The following is a 15,867-nucleotide window of genomic DNA, read 5'->3' as shown; positions in this document are numbered from 1 at the left end:
AGTGTACAGCTTTAATCATTCAGCTTCTACGAGTCAGCAACTTGGCCAAGACATCTTGAATACTTTTTATCAAGTGTTTTAACCAGAATTGGAGAACAATGTCACTTTCATGCAGTTTTCTCCCTCACCGTTGATGTAAACACACACCAGACTTGCAACTCCAAGTATGAGGTAAGTTTTAGCGTCAAACTCCCTTCGATTGACTACAGAAAGTATACCTTTAGTCAGTATATTCATTCCTAATTCTGTTTTGCAATATTTGGTCAAATTAATTCAACAAAGTGACCCTGCTAATGCTAAAGTCAGAATGCACAAAAATTTACGCAAATACTGAATTGACAGAGGTCACATTCTGTCTAGTGTTTTCAGCTCGACTTATCATACCCAGATTGGAGCTCAACGTTCTAATAACTGATATTTGGTTACCGAGCACTTAGCTTATTCTTTTTTTCAAGAGTTTCTACGGTGCTTAAGAAAATACAATTAATTTAGAACAGCTCTTGGGTAATCTTAGTGTGTTTGCAGGCTAATTTTTGTGTAAGCTTAAAATGCTGTTAGGCTCACTTAGATAAGTTTATTGATAGTACGTTAACCCTTGGCTAAGTCTAGCGATAGTCGGTTAACTCTAGGGTAATATCGATATTATGAGTCTATCCTCTGAAATGTTCCATAACTGACTGAACAACATTTCAGGCGGAGCAGCTGGTGTGGCAGACGGTGGCGAGGTGGTGTGTGGTGTATCCTGTGTGTGTTGTGTCTTACTTGCCTGATCCTCAAAGACACGCTCTACTACTTTCTCTCCGACCAACACGCCGTCAGGTAAGCCAACTATGAAGGGTTAAACAACAAAAGTTAAGCATCAATAAGGCCTTGAGTAACTGCAACGCATCTTCCTAAATGAACTTTTTTATATAGGGCAATTAAAAATTGTTGAAAAAGCAACGTTTTAGTCATACCACAACATTGGTTTTCCAAATGTATAGAGCCATCAATCATAAACTTTTGTTTATGCAGTGAACATCCGTATGATTAGGGATGAGGAATAGGACACATGTTCAACACCTAGGCATCTTTATGACACATAAAATGAAGGTGCTAAAACCAGAAACAGTAGAAGATTATGTAATCAGTCCCTGAGCCTTGCAAAACTACATACAGAACACTGGAAGATGACATAATCAGTTCATGATCCTTACTGACATCAATGACATACTAGTATATAGAAAGCCCAATGTTATGCAGAACATTTCAGGCAAATTATGTCAATGTTGTCCCAGGATGCGACCCACACCAGTTCGCTAGCATTCGAGCTACGGGACAAAAGACAGTGGAAGATGAGGTAATCAGTCCCTCAGTTTTGCAGAACTATACACAGAAGACAGTGGAAGATGAGGTAATCAGTCCCTCAGCCTGGAAACCGGTGTTCATTGTCTTACTGTTAATGACTCAGAAGTATATGCAGGAAGAACTGACTTATACACTGGAGTCGGATGAGGTGCAGCAGTTGAAGTCAAATTGCATGTGGGTGGGACCCACTAGTGGAAGTAGGTCGTGCCCAAGAGTTGGGCCATAAAGTAGCATATAGGATGTTGGGGATATCATATGTACCAAGATTCTTGTCGGTAGTATATACCAATATTGTAATGATACTTGTTTGACACAGCAACGCCATGGAATCTTGATACAGAGGATATCCCCCTACAACCTGTTTGCTGACCTCTGGACACAACTTCCACTAGTGGGTCGCACCCACCTGTGATTCGGCTTCAGTTGCTGCACCCCATCCGACTCGAGTATAAAAGTCGCATCTTCCTGCCCATATTTCAAATTCATAAGCACTATGATAGTGAACATCGGCTTCTAGGCTGAGGGACTGATTATCTCATCTTCCATTGTCTCTTGTGTATATTTCTAAGGATGAGGGACTGATTACCTCATCTTCTACTGTCTCCAGTTTCACCACCTCCAATTATATGTGTTGAATTTATCTGCAGTTAGTCTGCGAAACGTCTTCAAATGAAGATACCCAGGTGTTGCATGTATCTTAATTCCTCACCTTCCTTGTGATATAACCAACAAGTAGCAGCTAATACTCGGGTAACTATTTCATATATGTGCAGGGGCACTGGGTATGAGGAAAAATGCTAGACATTTCCATTCTTGCAGGGATCGACCCCCAGGTGTCTCAGTTGTGATTGAAGAGCGCTACCACTCGAGCCACTTGTTTATTCGTGAACAGTGTTTATTTGACCATCAAAATATACACATCCTCAGTTAATGATTAAATTATTTTAATGTATTATCCAAAACAGATCTATAAGCTTTTCTAGCCTGCATTTGTCCGTCAGGCGTAGGCGGTGTCCCCCTGATGTCTTGGACGTGGACGGTTGCACGTCATGGCGACCCCTTCATCTGCACCACCCCACCTGCAATTGCACTAGGAGAGTGCTCGTCCTTCACGACACGTACGTATGCAACATCAACACTAGCGTATAGGTGTGAACAGACGTTCATGCCTATACACTTACTACCTGTGCAAAGAAAATAACTTCGATAACTATAAACTAAATAATGTAAAAAGATAACCAGCGCAGTTGCTGAAAGAACTTGGAACTCCTAATTACTCTGAATACAGTGGACCCCCGGTTAACGATTTTAATCCGTGCAAGAGGGCTCATCGTTATGCGAAATAATCGTTATGCGAATGAATTTTCCCCATAAGAAATAATGGAAATAAAATTAATCCGTGCAAGACGCCCAAAAGTATGAAAAAAATTTTTTTTTACCACATGAAATGTTAATTTTAATACACACAAACTGAAAAAGGCATGCACAATTAAATGACACTTACTTTTATTGAAGATCTGGTGATGATTGATGGGATGGGAGGAGGGGAGAGCATTATCTTCTTACTGTTTAGAAGGGGAATCCCCTTCCATTAGGACTTGAGGTAGTAAGTCCTTTTCTGGGGTTACTTCCCTTCTTCTTTTAATGCCACTAGGGCCAGCTTCAGAGTCACTGGACTTCTTTCGCACAAGATATCTGTCCATAGTGGCCTGTACCTCTCGTTCCTTTATGACTTGCCTAAAGTGTTTCACAACATTGTCAGTGTAATAATCACCAGCACGGCTTGCAATAGCTGTGTGAGGGTGATTTTCATCCATGAAGGTTTGCACTTCAAGCCACTTAGCACAGATTTCCTTTATCTTTGTAGTAGGCAACTTCTTCAATTTCTCTCTCCCCTCCTCTGAACCAGTTTCCTCAGGTCTGGCCTCTTGCTCTTGAAGTTGATCTATCAGCTCATCAGTGGTTAGTTCTTCATTGTCCTCCTCCACCAACTCTTCCACATCCTCCCCACTAACCTCCAACCCCAAGGACTTTCCCAATGCCACAATGGATTCCTCAACTGGCACAGGATTCTCAGGGTTAGCCTCAAACCCTTCAAAATCCCTTTTGTCTACACATTCTGGCCACAGTTTCTTCCAAGCAGAGTTCAAGGTCCTCTTAGTCACTTCCTCCCAAGCCTTACCTATAAGGTTTACACAATTGAGGATATTAAAGTGATCTCTCCAAAACTCTCTTAGAGTCAGTTGAGTTTCTGAGGTCATTACAAAGCACCTTTCAAACAGAGCTTTTGTGTACAGTTTCTTGAAGTTGGAAATAACCTGCTGGTCCATGGGCTGCAGGAGAGGAGTGGTATTAGGAGGCAAAAACTTCACCTTAATGAAGCTCATGTCCCCATAAAGTCGCTCTGCCACGTCTGTAGGATGACCAGGGGCATTGTCTAACACCAGGAGGCACTTAAGTTCTAATTTCTTTTCAGTTAGGTAATCTTTCACATTGGGGGCAAATGCATGGTGTAACCAGTTATAGAAAAATTCCCTAGTGACCCATGCCTTACTGTTTGCCCTCCACAGCACACACAAATTATCCTTGAGGACATTCTTTTGCCTGAACGCTCTGGGAGTTTCAGAGTGATACACTAATAAAGGCTTCACTTTGCAATCACCAGTAGCATTGGCACACATCAACAAAGTAAGCCTGTCTTTCATAGGCTTATGTCCTGGGAGTGCCTTTTCCTCCTGAGTAATGTAGGTCCTGCTTGGCATTTTCTTCCAGAACAGGCCTGTTTCATCACAATTAAACACTTGTTCAGGTTTCAGTCCTTCAGTTTCTATGTACTCCTTGAATTCCTGCACATATTTTTCAGCCGCTTTGTGGTCCGAACTGGCAGCCTCACCATGCCTTATCACACTATGGATGCCACTACGCTTCTTAAATCTCTCAAACCAACCTTTGCTGGCCTTAAATTCACTCACATCATCACTAGTTGCAGGCATTTTTTTAATTAAATCCTCATGCAACTTCCTAGCCTTTTCACATATGATCGCTTGAGAGATGCTATCTCCTGCTATCTGTTTTTCATTTATCCACACCAATAAGAGTCTCTCAACATCTTCCATCACTTGCGATCTTTGTTTCGAAAACACAGTTGAACCTTTGGCAAGAACAGCTTCCTTGATTGTCTTTCTGGTGCCCACAATAGTAGCGATGGTTGATTGGGGTTTCTTGTACAGCTTGACTAGGTCGGCTATACGCACTCCACTTTCATACTTATCAATTATCTCTTTCTTCATCTCTATAGTAATTCTTACCCTTTGAGGTGTAGGGTTGGCACTAGAAGCTTTCTTGGGGCCCATGGTCACTTATTTTCCAGAAACAGCACCGAAAATACTGTAATAATACGAAATATTCCGAGTGTATGCTTGGATGTTACCGCGGAGGCTGGCTGGTAAACAATGGGACGGGGCGGCACATGTGAGGCTGGCTGAGGGCACATTGGACGCGTCTCGGACGAAAATCGGTAAGCGGGTTTTTAATCGGTATGCGCGGCAAAAATTTTGCGATAAAAGTAATCGTTATGCGGAAAAATCGCTATGTGATGCCATCGTTATGCGGGGGTCCACTGTACTAAGCCAAGGCAGCAGTACCAGAGTTTTCCCAGTAAGGTTAATATAATGCTTAGCTTCATATCAAGAACTATATTCTTGGAAAAGCCTTATTTAGATTATGCGGCTCAGTTCTTGTCTCGTAATATAGAATGTATAAAGATGCGTTGGAAAACATACACAGAGGGATAACAAGGTTAATCCCCGCGGGTATCGTCTGTCCTCAGAATTGTGACTACACAATGCCAAAATGCACTCCTACATACACTCGTCTACCACATCCCTATAGGCTCATGCACCACACCAGCATATTCATACACCACACCTACATACCTCATGCACCACACCAGCATACTCATACACCACACCTACATACCTCATGCACCACACCAGCATACTCATAAACCACACCTACATACCTCTTGCACCACACTAACATCCACTCTATATGAGTGTATGTTAGTGTGGAGCATGAGGTATGTATACACTCATACGCCACACCAACATTACGCCGACATTCCTCATGCACACCCACATAGTCATACACCATCACATGTGGAAAATTTTATAGGGGTGAATACCTTTATGTACCTCAACATTATATACATACAAGTAATCTCATTGGGAGACAACCATATTGTTTACCGTAGTCACCCCGTGTAGACATGTGAGAAAACTTAACCACCCCTGGTCACGGCAGGTGGTCCCTTCGACCTCACAATCTTATCCATATCTATCCGAGACCAGTATGGATTGGATAGCACCCACAAGTACGATGCTACTAATTAATTGTGGACTGTATAGATTATATTAGGGTAGCTGAATGAAGGGGGGGGGGTAGGTTACACATGGATATATCCATCAAGGAAAAACACTTGTACATAATCTCTCCACTTACCAGATATTCTCTGGTGGTCATTTGATGTAGCTGGATCACTCATAACCTATCCAATTAAAACATACCTAACTGGCCAGTATCAGTCTGCTATAACTAGAAGGGTTACTTAACTGTGGGTGATTGATACTCCTTATTTCCTCCATTCACCATCTTATTTCGATGTCCTGCTACACCGACACGGTTCTTATTCCAGCAGGACGAGGTATCCGTCGGTTTGTCCCGGTTTAGAAGTCGTGCTTCCATAAAGCTTCACTATCCTCGGTACGAGAATCACAGATTCACTCGGAGCAGGGCGATCTATTTCACATCCCGCATTCTCTTAACTCAATGTTATTATCACTGATTACATTACCATTCACAAGACGATTTAACGTCTCACAATTATTATACACATTAGAGGTCACTCCATTAAGATCTGAGGCCAATGAGCGAGGATTAACACACGGGTATTTCCCCTGGACACACACCATGGCCGCGCACCAGTCACCCGGTCAAACCATTATTCACTAATTTTACCACCTTTTTACGGTGGTCCCTCCACCATGCCCCGAGTCGACCTCGCCCCCCGCACATCCGCGCATGCGCAAAGGGAACTCTTGGTTCTATCCTATTGTCAAATACATTTTTGACTCATATCGACACATTAAACACCTATTAGGCACTATAGTTTCGGAAAATTAAAATATTTTCCACACTGCAGTATTAAAACGGAAATGTTTTTGGTTATGCCCGAATGAGATAAATCTGTGGACTAAAATCACAAGGGTATTAAAAGAGGACAACATCAAAGCTGCTTTCATAGACAACCTGGAAGCTTTCTGAACAGATGGGAACATAAAAAGTCTGGGCTGAATGGTACTGCCCTTGATACTGGCCATGTAGTCAGAAACTGTAAGGCTGGAGATGAAGTCCTGGTAGTCAGTAAATGTGGGGCTGATAGTGCTGTCCTGGGAGACAGTAATGGTGAAGCTGGAGGTGCTGTCCTGGGAGACAGTAATGGTGAAGCTGGAGATGCTGTCCTGGGAGACAGTAATGGTGAAGCTGGAGATTTTGTCCAGGTAGTCGGGAATTATACGCAGGAAGGAATACATATAAATGACCTCATAGGGGACAGGAGCCATAGTAGGGAAACAAGTGTAGTCAAAGATAAGATAAAACCAATATTGCAAACTAGAAATACCGCAGGAAATAGCAAACAAGAGGACTCCACTAGCAATAGTGAGGATATATTACCAAAAACAACTGGTGGGAGCTCCATTGTTGGTGCTAGGGAGGATAGAAGTAAGACAGGGAAACATGCACCAACAGGAAATACAGTCACAGAAACCCAAGGCAAACGGAAACCAAGCCTGTGCACATACTATGCACTTGGTATCTGCTGGCATGGGAAATCTGGAAAAACAGATGGGACGTGCAACTATGACCACCCTAGAAAATGCCATGCCCATATGACAACAGGAAAATGCAAACTCCCTTCCTGTAAGCTTTTTCACCCTGAACTGTGTACCTCTTCAGTACAGGAAAGACTGTGCTATAACTTAAATTGCCAGGCATACCATCTAAAGGGGACAAAAAGATACAAAACATCCAGGCCATGGGAAAACCTGGGTAGCCACAGCCACTCAAGAGGGAGAGGTTTTTTAGTGCCAGGAAGGAAAAAAAACTGGCAGGAAATGGCAGAAATCGTACACCAAATCCAGTCATTCCTGGAGTGGAACCACAGTCGATGGCCTCCACTCCAAACCAACAGATACAGATACTAATGCCGGAAAAAAAATCCCCCCCCAGTACCAACAATACCACCAGTCCGATAACATTCTTCTTTGCAAATATACAGGGTCTAAAGCCAGCAACAAACAACAAAATACCTTTCATCCGTGGACTGCTTGCAGAGGCAAAGGCAATGTTCGCGGCTTTCACTGAGACCCACATAAAGGATCACTTGGACAACGAAATATGGATCCCAGGTTACAACCTATACAGATGTGACAGAGTGAACAGGCAAAAGGGGGGGGTTGGCCTGTACATTGCAGAGTCACTTGTTTGCACAGAACTGCTTAATGCCTCAAATGATGTAGTGGAAGTTTTAGCAGTAAAGGTCGAGAACCAAAACCTAGTCATTGTGGTAGTCTACAAGCCTCCGGATGCAACATCCCAGCAATTCCAGGAACAGCTGTTAAAAATTGACCACTGTCTGGAAAATCTTCCAGCTCCTGCACCCAACATCTTGCTCCTGGGGGATTTCAACTTAAGGCACCTAAAATGGAGGAATATAGCAAATAATATTGTTGCAGTAATAACACCAGGAGGCAGCTCTGATGAAAACTCACACTCACACGAGCTTTTAAATCTCTGCACAAAATTCAATTTAAACCAGCAAATAATAGAGCCTACTAGACTGGAGAATACACTAGACCTCATCTTCACTAACAATGATGATCTGATAAGAAATGTCACCATATCAAAAACAATATACTCAGATCACAACATAATTGAGGTTCAGACATGTATGCGTGGAGCCCCAGACCGACATAATGAGACTAGTCACGAGGGAGCATTCACCAAATTCAACTTCAATAACAAAAACATAAAGTGGGACCAAGTAAACCAAGTCCTAACCGATATAAGCTGGGAAGATATACTAAGCAACACAGACCCCAACTTATGCCTAGAACAGATTAACTTGGTGGCACTCGATGTATGCACAAGGCTTATTCCTCTAAGAAAAAGGAGGAGTAGATGTAAAATAGAAAGAGACAGGCGCTCCCTTTACAGGCGACGGAAAAGAATAACAGAGCGGCTAAAAGAGGTCAATATATCTGAAATGCGTAGGGAGACACTGGTCAGAGAAATAGCAAGCATCGAACTTAAGCTAAAAGAATCCTTTAGGAGTCAGGAATCGCGGGAAGAACTAAAAGCCATAAATGAAATCGAAAGAAACCCAAAGTATTTCTTCTCCTATGCCAAATCAAAATCGAGAACAACGCCCAGTATTGGGCCCCTACTTAAACAAGATGGGTCCTACACAGATGACAGCAAGGAAATGAGTGAGCTACTCAAGTCCCAATATGACTCAGTTTTTAGCAAGCCGCTAACCAGACTGAGAGTCGAAGATCAAAATGAATTTTTTATGAGAGAGCCACAAAACTTGATTAACACAAGCCTATCCGATGTTATCCTGACGCCAAATGACTTCGAACAGGCGATAAATGACATGCCCATGCACTCAGCCCCAGGGCCAGACTCATGGAACTCTGTGTTCATCAAGAACTGCAAGAAGCCCCTATCACGAGCCTTTTCCATCCTATGGAGAGGGAGCATGGACACGGGGGTCGTCCCTCAGTTACTAAAAACAACAGACATAGCCCCACTCCACAAAGGGGGCAGTAAAGCAACAGCAAAGAACTACAGACCAATAGCACTAACATCCCATATCATAAAAATCTTTGAAAGGGTCCTAAGAAGCAAGATCACCACCCATCTAGAAACCCATCAGTTACACAACCCAGGGCAACATGGGTTTAGAACAGGTCGCTCCTGTCTGTCTCAACTACTGGATCACTACGACAAGGTCCTAAATGCACTAGAAGACAAAAAGAATGCAGATGTAATATATACAGACTTTGCAAAAGCCTTCGACAAGTGTGACCATGGCGTAATAGCGCACAAAATGCGTGCTAAAGGAATAACAGGAAAAGTCGGTCGATGGATCTATAATTTCCTCACTAACAGAACACAGAGAGTAGTCGTCAACAGAGTAAAGTCCGAGGCAGCTACGGTGAAAAGCTCTGTTCCACAAGGCACAGTACTCGCTCCCATCTTGTTCCTCATCCTCATATCCGACATAGACAAGGATGTCAGCCACAGCACCGTGTCTTCCTTTGCAGATGACACCCGAATCTGCATGACAGTGTCTTCCATTGCAGACACTGCAAGGCTCCAGGCGGACATCAACCAAATCTTTCAGTGGGCTGCAGAAAACAATATGAAGTTCAACGATGAGAAATTTCAATTACTCAGATATGGTAAACATGAGGAAATTAAATCTTCATCAGAGTACAAAACAAATTCTGGCCACAAAATAGAGCGAAACACCAACGTCAAAGACCTGGGAGTGATCATGTCGGAGGATCTCACCTTCAAGGACCATAACATTGTATCAATCGCATCTGCTAGAAAAATGACAGGATGGATAATGAGAACCTTCAAAACTAGGGAGGCCAAGCCCATGATGACACTCTTCAGGTCACTTGTTCTATCTAGGCTGGAATATTGCTGCACACTAACAGCACCTTTCAAGGCAGGTGAAATTGCCGACCTAGAAAATGTACAGAGAACTTTCACGGCGCGCATAACGGAGATAAAACACCTCAATTACTGGGAGCGCTTGAGGTTCCTAAACCTGTATTCCCTGGAACGCAGGAGGGAGAGATACATGATTATATACACCTGGAAAATCCTAGAGGGACTAGTACCGAACTTGCACACGAAAATCACTCACTACGAAAGCAAAAGACTTGGCAGACGATGCACCATCCCCCCAATGAAAAGCAGGGGTGTCACTAGCACGTTAAGAGACCATACAATAAGTGTCAGGGGCCCGAGACTGTTCAACTGCCTCCCAGCACACATAAGGGGGATTACCAACAGACCCCTGGCAGTCTTCAAGCTGGCACTGGACAAGCACCTAAAGTCAGTTCCTGATCAGCCGGGCTGTGGCTCGTACGTTGGTTTGCGTGCAGCCAGCAGCAACAGCCTGGTTGATCAGGCTCTGATCCACCAGGAGGCCTGGTCACAGACCGGGCCGCGGGGGCGTTGACCCCCGGAACTCTCTCCAGGTAAACTCCAGGTAAACTGCGGCCGGGCGGAGGTCGTTGCTAGACGACTTACATAATGTGGAGTACAATTTTCCCATCTTCACTGGCCACCTGGCTTGGGAACTCCAACATTGGTATTTACATAATCACCCATTAATTCTTTCCACCTGTTAACTCCTCAGGTAGGGCTCCATCCAAAGCACACTCAAGCCTCCATGCTTCTGGTATTAACAATTTCCCTCTTATTGTAAGGTGTGACACTAAGTCTATGCTCTCGGGGTTAATTTGTTGGGCATACTGGAATTATGAGACTTTAACAATAACAAGTCTCTCTCAGTATCCCAAGTCAGCCCCAACACATTACTGCATATAGGCACTTCAACTCCATGGCCATCCATATTTATTGATCCCTCAAAATGGACTAATTACTGTTCCATTCTCTCAGGGGCATAAGCCTATGCTCCCTGGATTAATTTATTGGGCATACTGGAATTATGAGACTTTAACAATAACAAGTCTCTCTCAGTATCCCAAGTCAGTCCCTGGATTAATTTATTGGGCCAGCACAGTTACTGCATTATTTCATTAACCCCTTCACATATCCTCATTAGTTCCTCTTCAGTTGACGTCACACCCGGAAATTGTCCACATAAGATTATTTACCCAATTACTTCGCTCAGTGGACCACCTGTGCACTTAAGGTGTGCATTTATCGTCGCCTGAAGTAAGAACAATTTATTATTTAACTGTTTATTAATTATATCATTATAAGCAGTCAACAATTTTGGTGTCTTGCTCAGCTTTCACAGAGCTGGGCCCGTTAACTGTCCATACGCCATCCTATAATTAGTAGATAATTCTGGACGGTTGAGCTTCCACGGAAGTCGCACCCAGTAATGTCCAGATTCAAATTTAACATCCTTCAGGTATTGTTCCTGAGTAAAGGAATCATTTGGACTTTCCTCATTTATATTAATCCCTATGCTGTCCAGCTCCCACAAATTAGACTGGTTCAACATCATTCTCGATAGAAGAATACTTGTACTGGGTTGACCTTTTATGAGCAAGACACCGTGACTGTATTCACTACTTCTAGTCATTATTACTAGGCGGTAGTCTGCCATATATTACATGGCCCGTACCAGTGTTGAGGAGAGTGACGCCGCATGCTTTTGGATTTATGCCCTTTATCCTGAATTATTACATCCAACGCCGGCAAGGCTACCTCAGCTAGGCCATCATTATTGCCATTAGCTGCAACCTTTACATCAGTCACTGTAGTGTCAGGGTTATTAACATTATCATTATTGTCACCATTATTATAAGAATCACATACAACCCTGCACATAACTGTATGGTGCCTTCCCTTGTTGCATTGATAGCAACTGTTCAATTTGGTATGACAATCCTTTACATTATGATTGTCTAGACATCTGATAAATCTGTCAAGTTCTTTCATTCTTTCCACTTTAATATCCCATGAATTATAGGCATTACAATTTTTAGTGAAATGAGTACCCTGGCAGAAGAGGCAGTCTCTCTTTTCCTTGCCTGACCTCTTATTAACTGGGTTACACTTACTGAGGTACTTATTCCTCTTACCTTGATGTGAGGAACCACTATTACTGATTCCTGACTTGATATGTGCCTATTTAACTCTTAACTATGATTATTACCACTGGGATTATTTTTCCCTTTTGCGACTTGACAGATACTTCAGAGTCATTATGTGTTATATCCTTAGAACTGTTTGGCTGACTGGTCTGCAATTGAACAATTAATTCCTGCCGACCTAGTCTGATTTCCTCCAGACCGTACTCTGGAGGTTTTGGCAAACCCACCCTTTGCATTAATAGGTTGACCAACTGCCTGGCTTACACCCTTTAATTTATTCAAAGCCTTACTTTTACAAGACAGTTTTTCTTCCAATTCGTAATGTTGATTAATTAAAACATTCATTTCCATTCCATCTGCACAATTCTCCAGCAGATCTCTTTCACAGTCTTTAAACCACAATTTGTACCAATCAAATCTACTCTCTAAAACATCTAAATATAACTTTAATTCATTAGGGTTCACGGTTCTTTGATTCATTAAATCAAATGCCTTCGTCACATGGCTTTTAATAGCCTGTAATGATGCTTTCATTACTCTAAAATTCACGGACTTGTCAGCCACATTAACTCCATTAGATCCAGTCATGGTTAGAGAATTATTAATCACTGATTATACAACTTAAGTAGGCGCCTTATAAGAGTAATTCTTGCACTTTACTCTTGTATAAATCCTAGCCACCCATGTGCTAGCAATTTATTGGGCTAATTATCATCCATCACACGATCGATTAAACTTGTGCACCCTACACCCACTTCCTTCAATCAGTCACTTAATTATTAAGTAATTAATTCAATTAATTTTTTCACTGATTGCATCCGGTTCAGGAAGGACCAGCGGGCAGATGTGGAAAATTTTATAGGGGTGAATACCTTTATGTACCTCAACATTATATACATACAAGTAATCTCATTGGGACACAACCATATTGTTTACCGTAGTCACCCCGTGTAGACATGTGAGAAAACTTAACCACCCCTGGTCACGGCAGGTGGTCCCTTCGACCTCACAATCTTATCCATATCTATCCGAGACCAGTATGGATTGGATAGCACCCACAAGTATGGTGCTACTAATTAATTGTGGACTGTATAGATTATATTAGGGTAGCTGAATGAAGGGGGGGGGGTAGGTTACACATGGATATATCCATCAAGGAAAAACACTTGTACATAATCTCTCCACTTAACAGATATTCTCTGGTGGTCATTTGATGTAGCTGGATCACTCATAACCTATCCAATTAAAACATACCTAACTGGCCAGTATCAGTCTGCTATAACTGGAGTTTACCTGGAGAGAGTTTCGGGGGTCAACGCCCCCACGGCCCGGTCTGTGACCAGGCCTCCTGGTGGATCAGCGCCTGATCAACCAGGCTGTTGCTGCTGGCTGAACGCAAACCAACGTACGAGCCACAGCCTGGCTGATCAGGAACTGACTTTAGGTGCTTGTCCAGTGCCAGCTTGAAGACTGCCAGGGGTCTGTTGGTAATCCCCCTTATGTGTGCTGGGAGGCAGTTGAACAGTCTCGGGCCCCTGACACTTATTGTATGGTCTCTTAACGTGCTAGTGACACCCCTGCTTTTCATTGGGGGGATGGTGCATCGTCTGTGGGTGATTGATACTCTTTATTTCCTCCATTCACCATCTCATTTCGATGTCCTGCTACACTGACACAGTTCTTATTCCAGCAGGATGAGGTATCCGTCGGTTTGTCCCGGTTTAGAAGTCGTGCTTCCATAAAGCTTCACTATCCTCGGTACGAGAATCACGCATTCACTCGGAGCAGGGCGATCTATTTCACATCCCGCATTCTCTTAACTCAATGTTATTATCACTGATTACATTACCATTCACAAGACGATTTAACGTCTCACAATTATTATACACATTAGAGGTCACTCCATTAAGATCTGAGGCCGATGAGCGAGGATTAACACACGGGTGTTTCCCCTGGACACACACCATGGCCGCGCACCAGTCACCCGGTCAAACCATTATTCACTAATTTTACCACCTTTTTACGGTGGTCCCGTAAATCACGTTCCCTCACTCTTCACCAGGAACAGTTATGACACTTCCTATTATGAAATGAGGCCTATATTAATCCTTAGATCGCCGTGAATGCCAATTTCCTAGTTCCATGCTTTCCCAGCCTCCTCACCACATTCAAAACACTGCCGCCTCCACCATGCCCCGAGTCGACCTCTCCCCCCGCACATCCGCGCATGCGCAAAGGGAACTCTTGGTTCTATCCTATTGTCAAATACATTTTTGACTCATATCGACACTTTAAACACCTATTAGGCACTACAGTTTCGGAAAATTAAAATATTTTCCACAAACACGGGAATGAAAACCTTATTATTTAACTTGATTTTCACGTCCGCTTGATTGGTTTCTGTATCCTCTTCACACTTTAAACGTGTCTGCATTGACTGGCATTACGGTATAACTGGCTAAATTTTGCCTATACACAATATTCTAAACCAACCGAATCTAAATAACTTATATCGAGAAATTGTTTAAAATCTTATGTGAAGCATTATTTATTGAATTCATGAGGAACGCTAAATTAGTAGGGGTCATACATCGCCATGGGGATTTGAAAGCAATTAGATTTGATCCAGTGAAAGGGAGGGTAGCTCCAGTTCTTTGAATCAAGAGCCCTTTATCAGCGTGAAGACACCTTCCTTAAAGAGAAATCATCTGTGAGAAATCGACGCTTGACTTAGGAGGACGGATTGTTAACCCACCTACAAGTCTCCTAATTCCCTCCACACTTGCCAGCCAGATAGCCACAACTCCGCTCCCCCATTGTAGAAATTCTGGACCCGTCCCTTGACACTTATTGAAACATTGGACATAAACTTCGTCAATGGCTACCCTAATTGAGATTGTGTCATTAGACAGTCTCTGTTAAACTATTCAGCCATTTGACACACTCATTGTCCCCCTTCCCTCCTTGTACCTGTTCCAGTCAGTGACCATGTACGTACATCTATTCCGGTCATCTATGTACATCTGCACCGGTTACAGTCACTATCCTCCGCCCTTACTACGCCCATTAAGCGCCGCCCTCCCACCCGCAGGTGCACGGGTATCACAGGCTCTGAGGTAGAGCGGCACTTGACATTCATACAAGAACGCTTCGGGGAGTCGACGTGTTCTGACCAGGCTACACTAAGGGGTCCACGTCAGCTTGTGATCTCTGTCTCCAGCGACGAGATGACCCAAAAAGATCTGGACGCTCTCAGCTATACCATCACACAAGTTAATGTAAGTCTTAATTTAGTTTAATTTGTTTATTAAGCACCCAATACCCATCCTTTGGGCGGTAGACAAAACAGTAGAGTTACATAATGGGTCCAGGGTCTGGGCCTCAAAGTTTTGATAGCTGAGCAAATTACAAAGGTAATGAACTCCAGGTAGATCTGATCACAATCATAAGTTACAGAGGTATTTATAAATCTCAGATGACAGTTTTCACTTTATGTGAATTTAGTGCCCGTACTCTTGGCCCCGTTGTTTTTCCTCGTATATATCAACGACCTTCCCAATGCAGGTTGCAGATGACAACTTGTCATATC

At 43.0% G+C, this 15,867-nt stretch overlaps 1 protein-coding gene across 1 annotated transcript in view; it reads left to right on the top strand.

Annotated features, from left to right (window-relative positions):
• Nucleotides 1-14: 14 nt before the first annotated feature.
• Nucleotides 15-15,867, top strand: part of LOC128685589 (uncharacterized) — a 46,166-nt gene continuing 30,313 nt past the window's right edge. The window contains exons 1-4 of the mRNA XM_070080566.1: nucleotides 15-171; nucleotides 694-819; nucleotides 2,349-2,465; nucleotides 15,370-15,556. Of these exons, the coding sequence (XP_069936667.1) occupies nucleotides 167-171; nucleotides 694-819; nucleotides 2,349-2,465; nucleotides 15,370-15,556 (435 nt within the window). The 5' untranslated portion in view covers nucleotides 15-166. The remainder of the gene's footprint in view (nucleotides 172-693; nucleotides 820-2,348; nucleotides 2,466-15,369; nucleotides 15,557-15,867) is intronic.

The sequence above is a fragment of the Cherax quadricarinatus genome, unplaced genomic scaffold (assembly GCF_038502225.1).
Source record: "Cherax quadricarinatus isolate ZL_2023a unplaced genomic scaffold, ASM3850222v1 Contig607, whole genome shotgun sequence".
Classification (NCBI taxonomy): domain Eukaryota; kingdom Metazoa; phylum Arthropoda; class Malacostraca; order Decapoda; family Parastacidae; genus Cherax; species Cherax quadricarinatus.
Note: the sequence above shows the minus strand (reverse complement) of the source record. Positions and strands in the feature narration are given on the sequence as shown.